At 36.6% G+C, this 22,149-nt stretch overlaps 1 protein-coding gene and 1 long non-coding RNA gene across 2 annotated transcripts in view; both read right to left on the bottom strand.

Moving 5' to 3' along the window:
- Positions 1-22,149, bottom strand: part of LOC139976768 (uncharacterized) — a 267,039-nt gene that overhangs the window by 45,203 nt on the left and 199,687 nt on the right. The window lies entirely within an intron of this gene.
- The window catches only part of LOC139976767 (amyloid-beta precursor-like protein), a 61,216-nt gene that overhangs the window by 38,492 nt on the left and 575 nt on the right, over positions 1-22,149 (bottom strand). Inside the window, exon 2 of the mRNA XM_071985507.1 lies at positions 3,351-3,518. Coding sequence (XP_071841608.1) covers positions 3,351-3,518 — 168 coding nt within the window. The remainder of the gene's footprint in view (positions 1-3,350; positions 3,519-22,149) is intronic.

The raw sequence follows: 22,149 nt of genomic DNA, 5'->3' as shown, positions 1-22,149 counted from the left end.
CACATTTTGCAAAATTGGAAAAAATTCTAAAACTGTTGACAAACAGTAGTTTAAAGCAGTACTTGATAAAATACTTTCAGATCACTTGAGTATGTATACAGTAGTCAAGGGAGTAAGTGCATTTTCATGCACTTACTGTAATTTGTATATTAGGAAACATCTTCAACATGACGTCACAAAAAGGAAGAGAGTGCAAAATGGAGAAATCCCATTTGGGTCCCAGAGAAAATCCAATTTGAGTTAATAATATCTAGAGCTTTTTTCTTCTTTGAAATTGCAATTGTTTAAATTGTTCCTCTTGCACTGTAATTATCTGGATTTAATAATTATGAAACAGGAAACAATTTACGTGTCATATCACAAAATTCCCTGCAAAATCATGGTCAAATTGCTATATATACTGTAGTACAAGTCCAAAACTCCAAAAGTTGTATCTGACACAGGGGCAGTTTCTTACACCGGAACCATTTAATAATTGTTCTAGAAAAAATCCAGAGCCTTTACAAACAATAGAATATACACAAACTCTGCACACTCTCTGGGGGTTTAAATGTTGAAAAGAAAAGGGATCCCTCTCCTAGCTAACTACCTGGTAAACAGCAGATTTTTTAACTGTTTGATATATTGTCTTGATTTCTTAAATTTTGGAAGGTGACTTGTCAATAGAATAGAGTTTTTCATAACATTTGATAGTATTTTATTATTCAGCATTGATAATCTATCAACTTTAAAAGGCTGCTTTAATGCCTGAAGGACACTGGATGAATTGTTTAAACTCCTGTTGGATCACTGTCCTCTCTGATTATAGTTTAATCTTTCATATAAATTTGCCTTTCAGGGGACAGTTTATCCCCATAAATCATAGATTTACAAGGGGAGGGATTGACACTGTATTGGACACTAATGGCTCTATTATGACAGGTTCACCTATAGAACTCTGTAGTAATTGCTACACACAGTCAAGCCACTGCCTGGCCTTGATTTATTAGGTGGTACAGTAGCTGCAGATTGCTAATTAATGAAAAACTGCTAAACTTCCAAATCACCATTCCTACAGGTTTAAATCTAGCCGTTAGGTTACTCACAACCAGATCATGGAATGTCAAACTAGGCTAGGAAGTACTGTAATGTACTGTACTGTAATTTTCCAAAACACAGCTGAGCTAAATGCGCACACAAAATGAGCAAATGGCAATTAACATACAAATTATGCAAATATTTTTTTGAGCAGTTTTTAATTTTTTTCAAGTAAAAATTCCTAAACCTGAAAAATGCTATGTACACACAATCATTATGTTCACTGTGATGCAGGAAACCCCTCCGAATTCACTTTCAGTGTAATTATAGCAATGAACATTCCCCTCCTTTCAAATTTAGAAGAAAAATATCGCAAATTTGATGCATTCCTCTTGCCTTACACATGTGACTTACAACTTTGCAAAAGTGTCTCGAGTGAAGAAATGTTACGACTTGTAAAGAATTATTCGTTACTTGGTAGTTAACATTATTTATATATCTATTTTGATTTCTCTTAGAGCTCTTAGCGTCTTATTTCGATCAATTGCAAATTTGCAATATACAGTATCTCCTTTCTGGCAAAAGAAAAAAAGATTCGTGAAAAATGATCGTAATCTTAAAAGCGACCTAACACAAAAAAAAAGCTTCTTTTACTATGACGTAGTGTGACTCAGGCAAAATTCTCAGGGAACTCGAACAAGCTGACAACAAAACAGCCCAAAGAGCTCTTTCAAAATACTATTTGGATGAAAAACACCGATGACAAAAGGTTAATGTTTGCATGAGGGGACGGCGCCCTTAAAAAAGCTCACGATTTTCAAAGTTTAAGTACTATCATTGTTTGCAAAAAATCCAAAAATCAATACCATTTAGATGAGCATGGGTTAATGTAGACTCCATTGTGTGAAAACTTGTTGTCCTGTGGTGTGTCCATTTGTAAAAGAGATTGTGTTGTTATGGTTAGGCACAATGCCACTGTGGTTTGCCACTGTAAAAGGGCTCAAGGGGTAAATGAATTGGATCATGGAATCAATGAAGGAGTTTAGCTGAAGTGAATGAGTGAGGGAGGCAATTGCATGGTTTGAGTGACAGAATCCTTCGGTAGTGGTGAGGAAAATGCTGGAAATGGCCCGCGAGCAAGTTTTAGGTTTTTTAAGTTTTAAACTTGATCAAAAAAACTTCTTACTTACTACGCCTCATAGGGCATCACTTATTGGTCATTTATTTTTAATTGAATATCAAGTTTGAAGATACAGAACGAACAGAAAATGCTCAACGTTTCATCGCACTTACAGTAGGTATGGTATTTACCCTACACTTGAAGATGACCGGCAGCATGCAGTAGGTCAAGGTGAAACACATGCTATGATATCAATGAAGTCAACAGTATATCAGTGACACAATAACGCAATCCCAGAAAACAGTGCTAAGGTTGTGGGGAGACAGGTAATCAAGGAGCGAAGTAAATCCCTGAATATACTGTATCTAAATTGAGATGGTAAATGAAAAAGGAAAATGTACAATTTGTCTCATTTAATGCTTTCTGCAAGTTTTAATTTGTTGTCAATAACCCTGTTAAAATTAACTTACCAATTAATGAGAAGAAATCAAAACACAAACTGGTTGTCTAGACACTTTGGTGGTAGAATGAGAAGGGCATTGACCGGAGAGGGTCCACAGAGGGTGCACAGTGTTACAAGGTTACTAGTTCATTCTAGACACAGTAGAATGAGAGTGCTAAGGTTGTGGGGAGACATGTCAGCTAGGAGCCAAGTACATGTTTAAGCATGCAACGGTCATACTGAACTTGTCCAATATTGAAGCCAATTTAGTGAGCGATTGAGTCAAGCCTGAGGGAGTGGTGCTATCAATTTCTCAAGTGGTTTGAAGTCAAATCTGTCATAAAGACAAAAAGCTCCTTACCAAAAACTGCGATTCACAAGGATCAATATCAATTTATGATAGACTTCACTTTCCCCTCCTTTAATTCAAAGATTTACGTCTAACGTGAAAAGAAATTACAATGTAGAGCTCAGTTACCCCATTTGCTACACTTCTTTTAATATGATGGTAGACAAACTAGATGCGGTGCGTCCCAAAGTGTGTGATTAAAGACTATTGGTGGGTTGTGAGATTTCTCCAAGCCTCGGAAAATCTGACCTAGAGTTTTCGGAGCTTGCCAACGGAGATTGATTAAGTTTATACTTTGAATGCATCAAGAACTTTATAGCTTTCATGTATTCTGAGCATAGATTCCGAATGGATTGGGCTGGGTCTGGTGGACCGGGGTCTAGAAACGTCCAGAGTTGACCAAAAAAATGAATCAATCTTACCTTTTGGCAGTAGGTGAGAACGTCACTCTTCTCCACGAGGCAGGTCGACGTCAGGTCATCGGTCCAGTGTCTGGTAGCTGGGTCCAGGAATTTGTTAAAATGGCCACAGGCCATAGCAACCTGGAGGTTCTGTCTGGTTTGACTGTTGTCATATGCTCCAGCCACTGCCTAAAAATAAGATACAAAATAAAAGAGGGAAAGAGATATTATTAACAAATTTGTAAATTCATCTCCTTTCACCTCTCTAGATCCCTGCCCTTAGTTCTAACTTTAATTTCTTTACAGTCCAATCTAGTTGTCTGGCCAACTGTCCTCGTTAAAATTAAGTCTGTTTTTGTTCAACTTTGCCTGAACATGGATGAAGAACATCCTGCTATGATGGAAACGTCAGGCTCTCTCACTATCTATACGTGGTCATTTCATACCTACGCAGGCATTTTGCAATTTTCCATCTTTTTAAAATTTGCAAACTTCACAACGGAAGATGTCCCCTCACATTACTCTTAATATCAATGAAACTTCTAGTAACTGTCATATCAAACTTGACAACCCAAATATCCTAAAATAGACCTGTATTCCCAATAAATGGCCTGTTGGCCAAATCTGGCCCATGAAAGATTCTAGTCCAACGTACGAGAATTTTTTTTTTTAAATCAGGCAGCAATTGCAGTTTAGAATCAGGATGATGTGGGAGCCTCAAATGTTATGTTCACCCTCCCTACCTGCCTACCATGCAAATTGTTCAACCTACTTTACAGTACATGTACAGTAAGATGATAGATTCTCTTTGGCCCTGTTTGCTCAAACCTTTGTATTTTATGGACCTCTTAGGAATGTGACAGAGACCATTAATCCTACAGTAGAGGGTGTGTCTCAGGGACAATCCATTCATTTACAGAAACACAAAAGAAGAAAAACAAAAACAGAGTTATGACTTGCGCATTAATTAATATAGACCGTGTAAGAATTAAACAACTTTGCTGAACGAAGATGTCGTCTGACACATTCAAGAATCAACCCAGCTCTACTGTTCTGTACATAGATGATCCAGTGAGCTGGCAAATTATAACAAGGAACACTCATTGACTCTTACAAATGATGAGTTGGCTCTCAATCATTTATCTGAAGATGGGGAAGAAGTTGAAAATTGGATCTATTTCCCTCGCTTCCTGCCAATTTCTGAATAGCCCTGAGGTATACATGTTCTGTACAGTGCTGTGCAGTAGAATGACACATTACTTCACAGTTTTTGTTATTCATTTAACATAAATTGTCAATGTATATATTTATTTTCCAGAAAACCATGTGAGAAATACTAACAGACTCCTCTTTGCAAACTTTTGCTTTTTAAATTGATCCGTAGGCCCATTTCTTTGTACAGCCTTTTTCTTGATAATGGTGCTTTATACGTTTTTTTCTCATATTTGTTTTTTAAAGTAGTTTGAATTTTGTGGGGTGCATCTAATGTCGAATGTAGCTCAGGTCACTGTGAACAAAACCACTCGCAGAACTTTAATTCACACACAGTCATACATTTTAACTGGATTTTACTATGTACTGTACCCCTCTACAGTATAGCTACTGTACAGTAACTAAGAAATCTATGTAGTTTTGTTTGTTCCTATTAACTCAGTATTAGTTGTAATAAATACATCACTTGCACAATTACTATGTACAGAGAATTCTGTGTCCCACACAAATTCTTATTATCCCATGGCATATGACAGACCTTTCAATCAAGGTATTGTATAATTTTGTTATTCGTGTCACTGAAATGATTTTTATGTCCAGACTAATTGAAACACTGCAAAACTTACTGGTTTTTGGGACATTATGTACAAACTATTTTTAATAAGAAGGTGCTCTTATTTCCATACTGTATTTCCTTTCACAACTGAAGACGGTACGACCAGATTGTCACAGAGTTTTAAAATCAGTGTTATGGCAGCTGCTCTTTGAGTTGATTTTGACCTTCTCTTTCCAATTCTACAGAATGGAAAACTTTGCTTAAATTATCTAGTAGTTCAGCTTACAGTAGGCCTATAATGTAAGCGAACTGTTTTCTCTAACATAATCTACGTAAAGAGTTTATCCATTCAGCTACGAGATTTATCCAAAATTCGATAAATGATGAGCTGTCTCCACCAAACCGTCTCTATAAGACATTTATAAAATTACCTTCCAGTCACCCTCTGACATTTTACGGTTGATTCCGATCTTTCAGATTGATTTCTCAAAGGAAATGACCAACTTTAAACTTGTACCCAGGAGGAGAGACCCTTTATGTATACTACAGGAATGATTCCAGCAAAAAGGAAAAATAAATTCTCTCTGCAAAAAAACACACGGCAACTTCGACCAGGTGTATTTAACCGACCCAGATATGGGGGATAAAAATTAATCTTCAAGATAACAAAATCCTGGCTCTTATCAATGAAGTTGCTGTTTTGTGCATTGATCAGCAAGATATTACATGCATACATACATGTATTATTTTAGTTTTTATTTTACCTTGTTTTGATAGTATGTTTTATCAATTGGCTATCTAGATGGAAACAATACTGCATAAATGTTTGTATCCATGGAAACATGGAATTTTTCACTGCTCATTAAATTAACTATTTTATTTACAACCATCTTTCTTGATTAATTTCATTGTTACAATAAATGAGTACTGTATTGTCTTTTTTCTTTAAATAAAGCATATATACTGAGTCACTAATTTTTTTTGCATGAAACCTTGTTCAATCTTTCATCCAAAACTTCCATCCAAAATGGATGTGAAAGCAACTGCTCATTAAATTAACTATTTTATTTACAACCATCTTTCTTGATTAATTTCATTGTTACAATAAATGAGTACTGTATTGTCTTTTTTCTTTAAATAAAGCATATATACTGAGTCACTAATTTTTTTTGCATGAAACCTTGTTCAATCTTTCATCCAAAACATCCATCCATAATGGATGTGAAAGCAACTGCTCATTAAATTAACTATTTTATTTACAACCATCTTTCTTGATTAAATTCATTGTTAAAATAAATGAGTAATTGTTTTTTTTTTCTTCAAATAAAGGAAATATTTTACTGAGTCACTAAATTATTTGCAATCTTTCATCTAGAATTTTCAGCTAAAATGGATGTGAAAGAATGAGAGAGGGAGGGACGGAGAGAGCAGCTACTGTATAGTATAGTTTTAATCTTTACCATTTCTGAAAGCTGTTTGAGTAGAGAAGTGTTGCACTTGGAATCTGATGTATATATGTACACAATGTACACACATTTTGATCCTATATCCCTGTTTCATCTTCTTGCATCCTCATTTTATCTCTCTTTCTTTCATCCTTTCTTTCATGGGAGTGATTTTTTGTTTGTTAAGCCATCCATGGGGCTTTTGAATGCACTCCCTATAGATCACAACCAGTACAGTATGCATGCTGTATATTTAGAATCCGTAAAAATTTTGTTAAACAGGATGTTTTGCCTTAAATTAATACCTTTGTAAGGCTATAGCCTTGTCGTTTGATTCATTTTCAATAAAGAGTATAACAACAGTTCAAATTCCTTTAAAATTACAAAATATATACATATATTGTTGCCAAAAAAAAAAAAATTAAATATAGTATAAAATGTCATGGTAAGTAAAATGACACAATGTTCTGCTGACATAGATGGCTAAGGTTCTTGTTTGCCAGCTCTTGAAAAATTATTTTGAAATCCTTGTCATCGTCAAACTGCTCTTTTAAATGCAACAAAAGCTGTATCTACTTAGAATGTTATCATTTTGCAATTTTCTACTTTATGAATGATGCAATCTACATAATACTCTCGACGACCGTAATCAAAGCACCACACCAAAACACTTTAAAATTAACAAACCTCATTAAACATTAATTTAATGCTGAATCTGCCAAAGTTTCGACACACTCTTGCAAAATAATTACCAGACCGGAGACTCCAGCGACCTTGCTGGTAAAACGACTCGGTCAATATTAACTCTATGCAAGGCATACCATGATTAAAACCTCTTAAGGAATACATGATAGCATCTGCATGACGATGACGTGCAATGTGGCAATATATACCGCAGTTTGCAGAATCTCGATTGTGCCCCACATTTTTTACGCAATGCCTGACAAAGCGTGACTCACGACTGCTTTATGAAGACGGAGCGAAAGTGTTTGTCAAAGATTGCATAAATTCTGCTCTCCGCTCAGGCGGGCAAAAAAAGAAAAATCTTACCGGGTGGCCGGAGAAAGAACTGACTTTCATGAGATGCGGGGGAGGCTCGGTGAGGATCATCAAGGAAAAGGAAGATGAATTGATGTACAGTGCATGATGGGAATGATGAATAGTGTGAGAGTCATTGATTCAGATTCTTGTGTGATTTCCAACATCTTACAGTTGTAAGTGACGAATGACTAGTGTGTATGATATATAATTTACTGTCGTATACCTTAAAAGTTTGATTAATGTACAACACTTTAAAGTATTAAATTGTATACACTGCATATAAGCCTGTACATACATGTACATAGATATTATCTGAAGATGAAACAAGTTGTAAACTTTATCATGGCTGTATTGTGTTGCTTTTGGGGGAGAGAGAGGGGGGGGAAGGGGACTGATGAACACAACGAGCATCACCTAAAATTGTGTCATTTCATGAAAATATCCACCTTTTGTAAATTATGTAAGATCACACCTGGAATTTCCGACTGGTCTGTATCAACCACAAATGAGATTGAACGAATCTGATTTAATTAATATTCACAAATTCATTAACTTTGATTGCTTCACACTGACTTTTACTGTATTTTTTACAAACAGACTGCTATGTCAGGGATTAAATTCCACACGATTACTGTACAAAATCTGCTTTAATATGTTGGTGAATGAATGCATGAATGAAACATATATTCTGGGACTATATTTAGCTTTGACGACAGAACCTGTCACAAGTATACAGTAAATCATGTGTATGTAACACTACTACGTTACTGCATACATTCATATGCACATATTATTGCTCCATGTTTATATACAGTACTGCACACGCTGCCATGGTATGGATAAGGAGTTTCAAGTGATGTGCAATGCATGATGGGAATGATACATTTGCTGTACACAGTGAGAGAGTCACTGTATATCTGAGAACTACTGTATATGACAAAATTGCAGGGAACGAATGTTACAGACTTTTCAACTTTCCATTTCATCTCGTCGTTCCCTTTATATTCTAGGCAAAACGGCATAAAAAGTATTCTTTTGAGAACAATAGCACTCCTGTAATACCCTAGTACAGTACTTTAGTATTTAAAACCACTCAGGTGATACGTACGGCTTTAAGATCCACGTGACTCAAAATTTCTAAACAAATTTGGGGGATTACACAGCTTCAGTTTAGACATGTATGTCAAGACACCAAAAGGCTTGCCCAAATTTTAGCTCGTTAAATACCTGTGGTGCAAAAGTTCTGATGAGTTTTATCTCTAAAGTGGAGGGTCAGCTTGTGGCTATATATATATATCCACAAAAGTAGGATTATATATAAGCAAAAACTCCTCTCCAGAGAGAGAGAGAGAAACTTGTGAATCCTTTATCCATAAGGAGCAGTATTTACTGACTGCTGTTTGTCAGGCTGATTTGTGGGATTACAACCAATAAGCTGCTTAGCATCAAACTATACACCATCGCCATCAATAGAGTTGAAGTTAAAAGTGAGCGCTTTATGAGAAGAAAGAGAAAATGGAAGTTTTCTCAAATTTTGCTCTGAAAAACATGGAGGAGGCGGATGATGGAACAAACAAACGGCGAGGCATGACAAATTTTTACCTGTTCTTGGAACGATTGTGTGATTGATGAGTCATTTGGGGGAATTAAGGACAAATGGATTAGGGAGAACTGTATAACAGCTCATAAGATTATAAGTTTCTCCACAGAAGTATGTGGTCAACAAAAAGCCCTAAAATCTTACAAATTTGTAGAAAGGCTTTGAACTCTCACTGGGATTTGAAGCCTAGCTATTATGGTAGTGCCTACAGTACAGTACTAATTCCTTTGAACTACCAAGTTGGTTAAATAATGGTCACCGGTCCCTGACCTAAATCTTTAAGACTGTTGCTGCATTATTGATTTTACATCATATTTTGGGGATCAAATATTAGATAGAAACTTCCTACAGTATGTATGCGAATATTGCTCTGTACGATCACACCGAAATTTAGGTAGACCAAGATGAGATCAACTATTCTTCCTTAGAACAGCGAAGCTTCAATTTACACATCAGTCCTTATGTTGAAGTGACTCTGTCAAACCATGTATCCATGGTAACAAATTAAAATTTGATTTCTTGTCGACTTATCCCACTGTGCAAGCGTCCTGCAGTTCATGTTACACAGATTCACTGAAGCAGTGATTTAATCGCCAACTGAGTAACCTGGCTGCAATTTAAAAATCAGTCCTAGCTGTATACTGTAGCGCTGTTGAACACACATGCTCCCATGGTAACGAGTAGAACAGATTTCTTGTACATTTATATTGCGCTGCAATTCATGTTACACAGATCAGTAAAGAAGTAATAATCGCCAACTGAATAGCCTGCACGGGCTTGAATTTAACCAACAGTATAGGCTGAAATCAGAATACAGTAGGCTGTTGAATACTGCATGCATGCTTCCATAGTAACAAGTAGACATGTTGTCATATAAATTTATCTTACACTGCAAATTCATGTAAATAACGGATAAGTAAAGCTGTGATTAATCACCAATGGAGTAGCCTGCAACTCTGTAAGGCTTCACTTTCAACTACTACAAGTTTGCAACAGGTCTAGATGCAATCTCCAAATTCATTAAAGAACTGCTGAATACATGCATGATGCCATGGTAACGAGACAAAGAGTAGAATTGTTATCTATTGAGTCCTGTGCTGCATTTCATGTTCACTGGTTGATCAGTCTGTAATCATCTGTAATTTGACTACAACGTCCAAATATCCCAAAAGAAATGTTTTAGACTGCACTGCATACTGTCACTGTAATGACTATACTGTACTCTTCTCTACACTATTCTACTTAATTCTACTCTACTGTCCTATACTGTACAATACTGTACTGTACTGTCCTATACTGTACTGTAGGCCTACTCTACTGTAATCTTCTCTACTGTACTCTACTGTACTATTCTGTCCTGTACTATACTGTACTGTCCTATACTGTACTGCAGTATTGTCCTGTACTGTCCTATACTGTACTGTACAATACTGTACTGTAGGCCTACTCTACTCTACTCTTCTCTACTGTACTATACTGTCCTGTAGCTATACTGTACTGTCCTATACTGTACTGCAGTACTGTCCTGTACTGTACTGTACTATACTGCACTGCAATGTACTCTACTGCACTGTACAGACTGCAGGCAGTTATACTCTTCTCTACCTTACTGTACTATACTGTCCTGTACTATACTGCACTGTACTATACTGTACTGCAGTACTGTCCTGTACTATACTGCATTGTACTGTACTCTACTGCAATGCACTGTACTCTATGCTACTCTACTACACTGTACTAACTACACTGTGTACTAGCTCACACCTCGCTACATTGTGCTAATAACATGTTTACATTGCAAACTACAAACTTAATTGGATACAGTGTTGGATGTCATCATTCAGTATTTGGTTGTTTACATCAAACATACAAAACGCTTTCTGTAAGAATTAGAATTTATGGAACAATAAATTGACGATAACGATTAAAACTTGATGACGGAAGAGCTGACTTTAATATGGACACACTTAACCTTTCAAGATCAGTCCAGACATGTTGCACCAATCCATATTATGATGGTGATGATGTTGAATTTTAACCTAAATCAATATAATGATGAGTTTTAATTATGTATACCACAGAGTTTAAATTTTCGTTGGACTTAATGTCAAGAAAGACGTCAGTTTTTCATCTGAAATCGCACTTAACATGTCAGACCATTAAATAGAAAACCCTTTGTCACCTTCCCCCTCCCAACTCCCCAACTGCTTTCTCCATCAGTACTGCTGTAGATGTACACAGCAGTTCCAACCCATGCAAACCTTTCATTGCATGCAAGCTCTATTGGCACAGTACTCATCATGTCCTTGCTCTATTAATTAGCCTATATATGTATACAAACTCAAAATGTACAGTACTGTACTGTAGCTAAGTCCTGTAACCACCGAACACTTAATTGTCTTTCTCCCCACTCCCACGAAATCTTGGCACAGAATCAGAATGCACATTAGTCCAGCTGTCACTCTGATACATAACTATCATCTCCAAGATGAATTAGTACTGTACACTTCACTGGAGATACTGTACACTATTGACTATAATGTAAATTATACAACTTACTAGAACATGCAATGCAGTAGGGTACTGTATAACATACTTGACTTAGTAATGGCTTGAGCATAAATTTCCCAATGTTGACACTAACAGTACTGACATACTGTACTTGTCTCCACTCATATCCTACACTTTTTCCTTCTACACAACCTACAGTACAGTTAATAGATTACAACCAACAGTACTTAACAGCAACTATCACTAACAATGTTAGCACTGTGTACCCTAGCTTCTATCCCCCCTCCCCCTCTCCCATCTACTTAGTAAGTCACTACACACACTTTCTCTTTCTTCTCAATCTGACATTCTGAAGTCCTACAGCTGCTACCCATACATTACTTGTACACACACATGTACAACAGTGTGTCTTCACCTGTAGACATCTGTAGGACTTCATGTTGTACATTTGATGGATGAATATCAACATTGACTACAGAATGTCAATAAAGTCATTCCTTAATCCTAACCACAGCTCACAGAACTAACAAAGTAAGATGTGTTAAGCTTGATGAATCCCTCCTCAACTGTAGATATATATATCTCACATATTGGACTCGCTCTGTATGTCTGTGTGTCTACGTCAACCTGTTTATGCGCGGTTATACTTGTTTATACGTCTTTATACGATCCTGTGCGCACTGCGCTTATACATACAGTCCAGTTACACGTGAGCGGTACTCTACACTAAAATATTATTGACCACAGTATATATAGTATGAACCTGTTCACACCACAGTACATAGCTCTACAACCACGTATTAGGACACCTACAGCTGTACAGCACCTGCAAGCAACAGATTACTCCCAATTATACACAGATCTACAGACACATTTTTTACAGGCATTAATTACAGTACTGCCATAATGTTCTCCGCACTTGGCAGCAGCAACTATATGTCTGAATATATGCTATCCTTCACTTAAATCCTACCTACTACAGTACATAGTAACATCAGCCAAGACCTACTACATTTATCACTGCTGGGATTGATGACTCAGCACTCAGCAAAGCTCTACACATCAATCACTAACATGTAACAGCAACAGTATATGCATCTATGTCACACACTTAAACCGACGGTCATGAAACTTGCCCGCAAACCAGTCTGCATATGTATTTACCGTACATACAAAGCATTGTATGAGTACATTCAAAACATAAGTACATAAAAAGGATGCACCAAAAACAAACACAATTATGTACAGTACTACAGTACATCATGGAGTCGATTATGACAGACATTGAAGTCATCAGGCTTGAAATTAGGTGCATTAGGTACAGTAGCTCATGAGAACATTAATTATATACTGAGTAAGAGTTTCTAAGACATGGTCAGGGTGTGGTATACAGTACATTATGTACAGTGAGCTGCATATAAGTCTAGTGCAGAGATGGGCTATATGTAAACCTGTGAAGTGAGATGGGAGGGGGGGGGGGGGAGTGGGGAAGGGAGAAGGGAGAAGGATATGAAAAGTCCTTTTGCTATGTCCAGTAAACATCAACGGAACAACAAAATATACAGATTATCAGAAAGCGAGGGATATAAATGGAGACAAATCTCTTCTCTTCTTGCCTAATTTTGACCGTAGCGTATCCACAGTGTATATACAGTACAGTAATGTATGTGATGACCATGCTCAAGTATATAAGCTGGGATGACATGTAGATCGTTGACAAGTTAAATTGTTCCTTAAATATCATTAAATATCATGAAATAAATGGCTTGGATAACCTATCCTCATATATATCTATAGTGTCATGTGCATTGATGATGTATACTGTGCATATATATACTGCACCCAGTACCTATGATGGTGGAATAATAATTGCATACAGGTAATATAATAATATATATAAATATAACATAATTATTGGCTTTGCTAAATAAAAGATTTCTATCAGCAGTTGAACACAATTACAATATCATTTCCAATCTGTTACTATCTTGACAGTATTAGATTACTGTCATAAATTCATACTTTAACAAACATAATATGTACTGTACTGTGTGTTGAGACAATATTCATGATATGGATATTAAACAGCTGCACAATAGTCCATATGCACATTAAATTACTCTAGAACTAATTATGTACATGTCTGTGCAATCATGGTACAGTATATGCAATCTAACGAAAGTACAGTTTGAACACTTAGCATTTATATACATGTCTAAATTTACAGTAGCTCCACCCACCCCTCCTAATTTTCCCATGGGTTGCATTTTCAGGGTCATCTGGGTTACTGGTATGGCATGACTATGCAACACTGTTTAAGGATTTATTAGTCTTTTTTTCTTCTCTTTTTTTCTGGTGGGGGAGGGGGGAGAAGGAAGGGGGTGTACAATTATTTTCTCTTGTCTAACTACGGTATGCCACCAAGCAAGTTATATGAAATGTGTTTAGCTTGTACTGTACAACAGATGTACTACTATGGCAAGCCAAATTGACCAATACCACACCTAATGGTTTTGGCTTCCCTCCAACTGCAATTAATTACAGTATGTATGCAGGCGCCTGAACAGTTGTTATGATCTAAACAAAGCTTGTCAATTGGAGAAACACATTCACACGCAACTGTCTTTTTTATACTATAACGTCTCTGCATGGCCAGCAATGTTCTGGGATTTGATAAAAGCCAGTCAGTTAAGAATTGCTTTCAAGAGTCCTGAACTAAACATGTCAAGTTGAAATTATGGCACCACACTGGGTTTGCAATTTTATCTAGAAGTTACATCTGCTTTTGAAAATGACTTTAGGGGGAAGGGGTCAGCGAGGAAGAAGCAATTAGTACAATAGGAGGAATGGAACCAGCTAAGGGAAAGAGGATACATGGAAAGGGCTGAGAGATGACACATGAGACAAGCAAAGGAACAAAGGGACAGAATGAAACAGAGGAGAGAGAGGGGGGAAAGATGGAAAGAGGGAAGAGCATGGAGTTAGAAGAACACCATGGTAAGAGAGAGAGGGAAGAAATAAGAAGAAAAGGAAATGTTAGGAAGTAAGGTAAGGAAATGGGGAGGGGTAGAAGGGGGGGTGGGTGGAGAAATGTGACTGTCATAGTTTTCAGAATAGTACAGTAACTTTAGATAGATGATCAAATGGGCAGTGACCCAACAGTGGGTCGGCTAGGGTGTAAATTCTTACCAATTGATCAGAACTTCTAAAGGGAAATACTGTTGTTTGTAGTGCATAGAGTATGTATAGCCAAGACAGGTGCAGCACAGTAAGACAGCCCTGGTACGTTTGAAGTGCAAGTTACAGTACATCACCAGTTTTTCAAGAACTGGACACAATTTCATCGTTTGCATACCTACAATGGAATTAATTGCATACCATGCTCCAAAACTCACTGGTACATGTAAGTGTATGAGTGACAATACTTATAGGGCAGGAGGGATGGAAAGGGGGGGTGGGGAGTTAAAGGGTTTGCTAACTTTGTTTATACAATTTTTTGCAAGCTACATACTGTAGGAATGTTCCAGGAGTGGGTGATTTGAATTTAGGCAGCGGTTAGATGAGTGTAGTCAATGTACAATAAATTGAGGCTATTCACATACAATGCATTTCAGTACAAAATTAAAGAAATCAATACCCCCCCCTCACAAAAAAAAGAAACCCTTAATTTTGGAAAATTTTGTGCAGCACCAATGGATGCAACTCTCCATAGTTAATTATAATTGCTTGTTAACAAAAGTCTGAAGTTCATTTTAACCATCCCTGGATGGGCTCTGATGATCCTTTTAGCCATCCCTGGATTGATGATCCATTAAACCATCCCTGGATGAGCTCTGATGATCCTTTTAAACCATCCCAGGATGAGCTCTGATAATCCCTATAACCATCCCTGAATGAGCAGACATGAGCTCTGATGATCCTTTAACCATCCCTGGAGGAGCTCTGCATTGCATTAACCACCCCTGGATGAGCTCTGATGATCCCTTTAACCATCCCAGGATGAGCTCTGATAATCCCTATAACCATCCCTGGATGAGCAGACATGAGCTCTGATGATCCTTTAACCATCCCTGGAGGAGCTCTGCATTGCATTAACCACCCCTGGATGAGCTCTGATGATCCATTTAACCATCCCAGGATGAGCTCTGATAATCCCTATAACCATCCCTGCATGAGCACTGAGGATCCTTCTAACCATCCCAGGATGAGCTCTGATGATTCCTTTTAGCCATCCCTGGATGAGCTTGGATGATCCCTTTAACCATCCCTGGAGGGGGTCTGATGATCCTTTAAACCATCCCTGGAGGAGCTCTGCATTGAATTCAAACAATTTACTCTCTGTAGTCTGTACATGTATGTACACATCCCTGAGTTGCTGTCATGTCAGGATGGTGGGAAGCCAGTAATTACTGGCACTACAGTTTTAATCAATGACTTCCTCTTAGCTACAACTCCAGAAAACAGATATTCCTCACGTCGTTGATCAATCAGAAATTTTTTTAATTTCCTAAAACGATCCAAGCCAATCAAGTTATGACTGCAAATTACTTTGGACCAGAATGAACGAGTGTCATAACTATCGACCTGGACGAGAAAACAGAAGCTACTGTGTGATTTCTGAAGTATGGTACTGTACAGAATAACCAATGCAAACATTTACATGGTTTCATTTGGATTTAATTAGCACTGTACTAGTATACTGTACATACTATGAGAGACAGTGGCTGGGTGAACCACTTAGGGATGGCAAAGACTTTCAGATCTGAGAGAAAGCTGGCAAATTTTATGTGGCAAGATAACAATCTTTATTTTGAATGATTTTTCTCACACAGGCAGACTACTGTCAGTGCTGTTTGTACAACATGTACTGTAATTTAAATAAATATAATCAACTCAAAAAGAATTTGCCAAATTTTTTCAGTGGGTGTTCAAGATGTTTGTAAAGAACTGGGGATTGTATGTACAGTAGAGTATGTGTACATTAGCTGCTAGGTAAAGTTCAAAACCGACACAGAACTTTGTTAAGTTATATACTTGGTAAATTGCTAATTAATGATGGTGAGAATGTAAATTGCCGAAATGGCCAAATTTCAGATTATCGGTGTATTATTTAGAAAAAAATAGTCGTATCGAAATCAAAATTGTCAGATTTATTCATTTAAAACAACAACTTCCCTTTGATGCAATTAAGGGGTACCGAATTTATAGCGCATTCTCAAGTTTGAATATAATGAGTGACCTGGGCAGATTTCTGCAAAGGACAACCAAAAACAGCTGTGGAGTAATTCTTTGTAAACATCAAATTCAAATTACTTTGTAGTTGGATATTAATTACTCAAGTCATGACTGTAATTGACCAAACTAATAATACCTTCTTCACCAGTGCTCAAATTTTGTAAATTGCAGTTTAAAGGTTCCAAAAATATCCTTACAAAATACTATGGTACAGTACCTGTGTTCAAAAGTGTACAGTACACAGGTCTTTGCATACATACACGTATATGTGTAGCAATTTTCTCATTTTGCATAGCAGTTTGCTCATTTTGCATAGCAGTTTGCTCATTTTGCATACTGTAGCAGTTTGCTCATTTTGCATAGCAGTTTGCTCATTTTGCATAGCAGTTTGCTCATTTTGCATAGCAGTTTGCTCATTTTGCATAGCAGTTTGCTCATTTTGCATAGCAGTTTGCACATTTTGCAAAGCATTTTGCGATGTGATACCGGACAAATTTTTCCCTGGGGTAGACTACAGTATGTACAATTTACTTGGGGGTAATCAATGAATCTAATTGGAGGGTGATCAATGTTTCATTGCATGGAACAATCTCTACTACAGATATTATTATTACCCACACTACGAAAAGGTTGGTACTGTACAGTACAAAGCAAATGAGAAATTCTCACCATTTTTTAATTTAATCCACTTTAATATCATGAAATTGAAATTATCAAGCTTAATTTGACTAAATAATCAGTTACCAATTACAGTGCGCACTGTACAGTCATGGTTGTAAGAATTTTGTATTTATGTAACATTGATCAACAAACATTTTCTCAAAATGAAAAAGTACAAACATGTTTACATTTTAGTAATTTCCATAGATACTGTAAGCACAGTCTTTGTAAAGTAAAGATGCCACTATTTTGCTCTCTCAACCAAAAAGGGAATTTCCTAAATGTCCGGGAGCCACCTCCGTTTAATACAGTACCTGTGTTCTGCAAATTTAAAACCCAGACTCCCATTTTCCTACGTTAATTACACCATGACGATGTCATAACATTTGAAATGTCTTTAAGAGCTTCTGACCTTGACTTACAAAATACAACATGCCCGAAAAATAAAATAATAAAATAATGCATGCTATGGATTATAACAATAACCAAACAGTACAAGTGATTATAAGTGTTTAGTACTGCCACTTTCCTATTTTCTCAGCATTCCATCATGACATGATGTCCTACTCAAAGTTTAAGCCACAAAATCAATTTTGTGATTTTAGTTGCAGTATTATATGTAGACCATACATCATAGTGAGCATCTTAAAGGCAAATTTAAGACTCGCCCCAAACCGCGTGCGGCCATCTGAAAAAGTTAACTTTCTGTTGCTTGCAAGTGACGTTTTGTTTGTGTCGCTACAGTACAAAATGCATACAGTAATGAAACGTGATACCTTAATTGTTATCTTTAGCTGGACCTGAGATGTCCATCGCTGTATCGTTTGTATACTGTGCTGTGGGTATTGACCGCAGCTGTATGTACTGACTGTACACTAGTGGGTCAGATCCAAAACCTCTGCCAATGTTATGGACGGAATTCACAGAGATAAAGTCCCATCAAAAATAGTGTGAGAGTTAGTATTTGTTAAGGTATGCATGATTGATCTAAGTTGGGATACCTCTACCATATAACGGAAAAAAATTAATTGGGTAGTGCAATATTAGTCTGAATATGCAAATTAGGTGTTCGTTATGGACGGAATCAGAAAAATGATCGATATCCACCAACCTTCATAGTGGGTCAAAACTCTGTGAAGTGTTCAGGATTTCAAAGTATCAGGTACTTTTCATCACAGGCCTGGTACCTTAGCTTTATCATACTCCCACTCATAATCTTCAATGTACCTCTATTAACCCACTACCCCAAACCAAAATTCTGTGTTATGGACGGAATGTACAACGTTATGGACGGAAGGTTTTGTCCTGATTTAGGATCAACTCTTGAATTGTGAAGTGTGTGTTATAAGTTAATACTTATGGCCAATATGTGTAATAATATCAAATAAAATTGAATTTATTATAAGAAGGGAAAGAGCTAGTCCTGAAATAGGAATTGTTATGGACGGAATGTTATGGACGGAAAGTATTGAATTAGCCTGAAATGAATTGCTACAGCACATGAAAAGTTTCACTCTTGCTGAAGGTACTCATCAGGTGGCTTTCAGCACTATAAGCAGAGGCTGTCAGTACTTTTCCCATTTGTTTTTTTCACTTTTGTGGCTTCACCTCCTTCAAACAATGCCAATGCAATCAAAGTTTCACCAGTCTGCAAAGCATGTATGAAAGAAAACAACACATGCAAATAAAACTGTGGACATGGGAGGCCTGTATGGTTGAACAGTCATGAAAATTTGAAATAGACTTTTCAATCTCAACAAAATACATCGATTCATATTTGTCAAAAATTTTTCGTCACCATCACGACTCACAATCTCTTTGAAACTTGTCCCTAATATATTCAACCACCTTTGTTGCAATTCCCACTTTGCTACTTGAAATTAGGAGGACAGGCTGTTCTAGTTTCCCCATGATCATTCTTAGTGGGATATTTGTCTCAGGTGATGGCCAGAAGAAAGTATTGGTAGGGCCCTTAGGGTGTAGGAAGGAGACATAGACATCATTACTGTCAACTGATATTTGGTCCACCTTTTCCAACCACCAGTCTCCTTCATACACAAAAACCACGTTGCATAAGGATGACAACTTGGATTTATAAGGGTCATTCCGTGTCAAATCAAGAATGGCTGTTGCTGCACCCTCTCCAAAAATTCCCAAATTTTTTGTATGATTGGACCATCATGAAATAAGCATATTCTGAAAATTTCAGTTGCATTGCTTTCCAGCCGATTTATCACACTTTGAAATTCCGCAATTTGTCGCCACCATGGCATTTTCTTGACTTTTGAGGTCTCATTTCTCAGCAATTAACCATTCTACTACCTTTCTATTACAGATGCCTATAGAGTCTATCCCATAGAATAGAAAAATAAAAAATTAGGCTACAAAAATATTGTCTTGTGGAGTTAAGTCCACTTAAAAGTGTCAAAATATACGACTTTTGTACTTTTCACTAAAAAATGTGCTATTTTTAGTGATGAATTGCTCCTAGACCATTGCTTCAGGGTACTTGATTCTTTCAGAGGTTATTATGTCTGGTACAAACATTACAAAATAATGATTACAATGCTTTCCTATGATATGTTTGCAAGTTGTGCAACTCTGAAGTTGCAATTTCATGCTGCGATTCAGCATGAGGTAGGAGTTTTGATGCCAATTTTTTACCAAAGTAACCATGTTAGAGCTGTCAGGGTTTTATACTTCAACTATAAGTATAAAGTTCTTACCCCTAAACAAATTTCAGGGTTCTAGCTGTTCTCAATAATAATTTAAGAAGTACAGTAAGTTGTTAAGCTGCTCCGATGTACAAAAGAGGTCATCTTTGACGGCCAATAACTCAAAATGCGTAATGTTGAAAAAATCTGATAATTTTTTCTGGAAGAGATATAGTACCACCCTGTTTGTACAAAAAATTTCAGGAGGGTGTTTTGCCTTATTTTGAAATGAAAAATCCTCAAAGTTTGGGATTTTTACAGAAATTTCTTCTTATCTTTTTTTTTTTAAATTAGGGAAAACATCACCTGAAAGCCTAGAAAAATACTGTAATGTACATGTAAAAAAAGCTTTTCCATCCTAAATAACATTCATTCACATTTGATTGCTTTGATTTAACTTAATAAAAAACATTCTGCATAGTTTTTCCAAAGAAAGTAATTTCCATCCATAACATTCACATTCCGTCCATAACGTTTTCCTAATTCCATCCATAACACAGATGTTTCATTGAACCCAAGCTTATCAATATGCAGGAATCTGGTAATTTTTCACTTCATCCTTAATGGCATTGATAACCTTCAGAAGATTACATGCAAATTTTATCACTGAAGTGAACTTGAAAATTGCCAGGAGATTAATGACATCAGGTAGCGTTATGGACGGAATTAATGATTTTCTTCTCGATTAGCATCTTAATTAGGGATGCCCTACTTAATTTTTTCAAAAACTATTTTGGAGAGATCAGTACCATAAACAATTATTCAGGTGCAGATTCCTGTGAATTCCATCATTCCTTGCAGTTCAGTGGCACAATTTGCTGTTTCCGTCCATAACGCTGGTTTAAGTGCATTGTTGATATAATTAAGCAGTACTCGTTAACAAAGAAACATACAAATTTAATTTTTTTGCCAAGCAAGCTTAAATTGTTCTTCTTTTGGACAAAACTATCAAAATTGATAACTATGATCATCTAAATTTTAGCCCTGAGGTTGACAGGTTTTGGATCTGACCCTAGTGTCTAATTACCAACGGTAGCAAGATGGTGGTGTTTAACACTTCTATTACACCTCATTCGAAACTAGGTCAGATTACCGGCATTAGACGTTTCTTTTTTTGCGAGTCTTTACACCCTTTAAACAACCTGAACCTAGCCACTTGTAGCACTAACAGAAATGAATACATCATATGGGAAAAACCTTTGCTGTGTACAGAACACAAACTCAATGAACTACTAATACAAGCCTTGAATCTGTGTTACTGTAGACACTCAATCTTGTTAATTTGAAATCAGAGCAAATTATTTTCAACATTGTTCTGATCTGGTATTTTGGGGTTGTGAGAGTGTATGTACCTGGGCCTACAGTATAGGTGTACCATTACTTCAGGCTATGGTATTGGGATGTACTGTATAGTATTAGTACACATATATTCCTACATCATGTTATACTTATAAATAGAAGTAGAGTAGTAATATTGAACCATCTTTCCCAGCAAGAAGCTGAAACTTGAAAGTACACAGTGTTAGTTAAGGATGCCCTTAAATCTGTTATCTGATCTAATGTCTCATGCAAGACAACTCAGATTGTTTGGTGAAGAACAACAGTTATGACTAGACCAAGGTTCTTCTTCAAGAGTATACATCACTGACTGATCATAAAAATTGGCTAGCTTAATCTTGGCTACAAATACAATGATGAATGGCACAAAGGACTGTAATGAAACAAAACATCATATTCATTTTTGGTCAATATCTACGAGAATTGGGAAGATACAATAGGTTACCATAAACCAAGACAAAAAGAAAGATGACGTTTCAAAAAGGAAAATAATGTAAAATCTTCAGTT

Source organism: Apostichopus japonicus, chromosome 12, assembly GCF_037975245.1.
Source record: "Apostichopus japonicus isolate 1M-3 chromosome 12, ASM3797524v1, whole genome shotgun sequence".
Classification (NCBI taxonomy): Eukaryota; Metazoa; Echinodermata; class Holothuroidea; order Aspidochirotida; family Stichopodidae; genus Apostichopus; species Apostichopus japonicus.
This window is presented reverse-complemented; position numbering and strand designations above follow the sequence as displayed.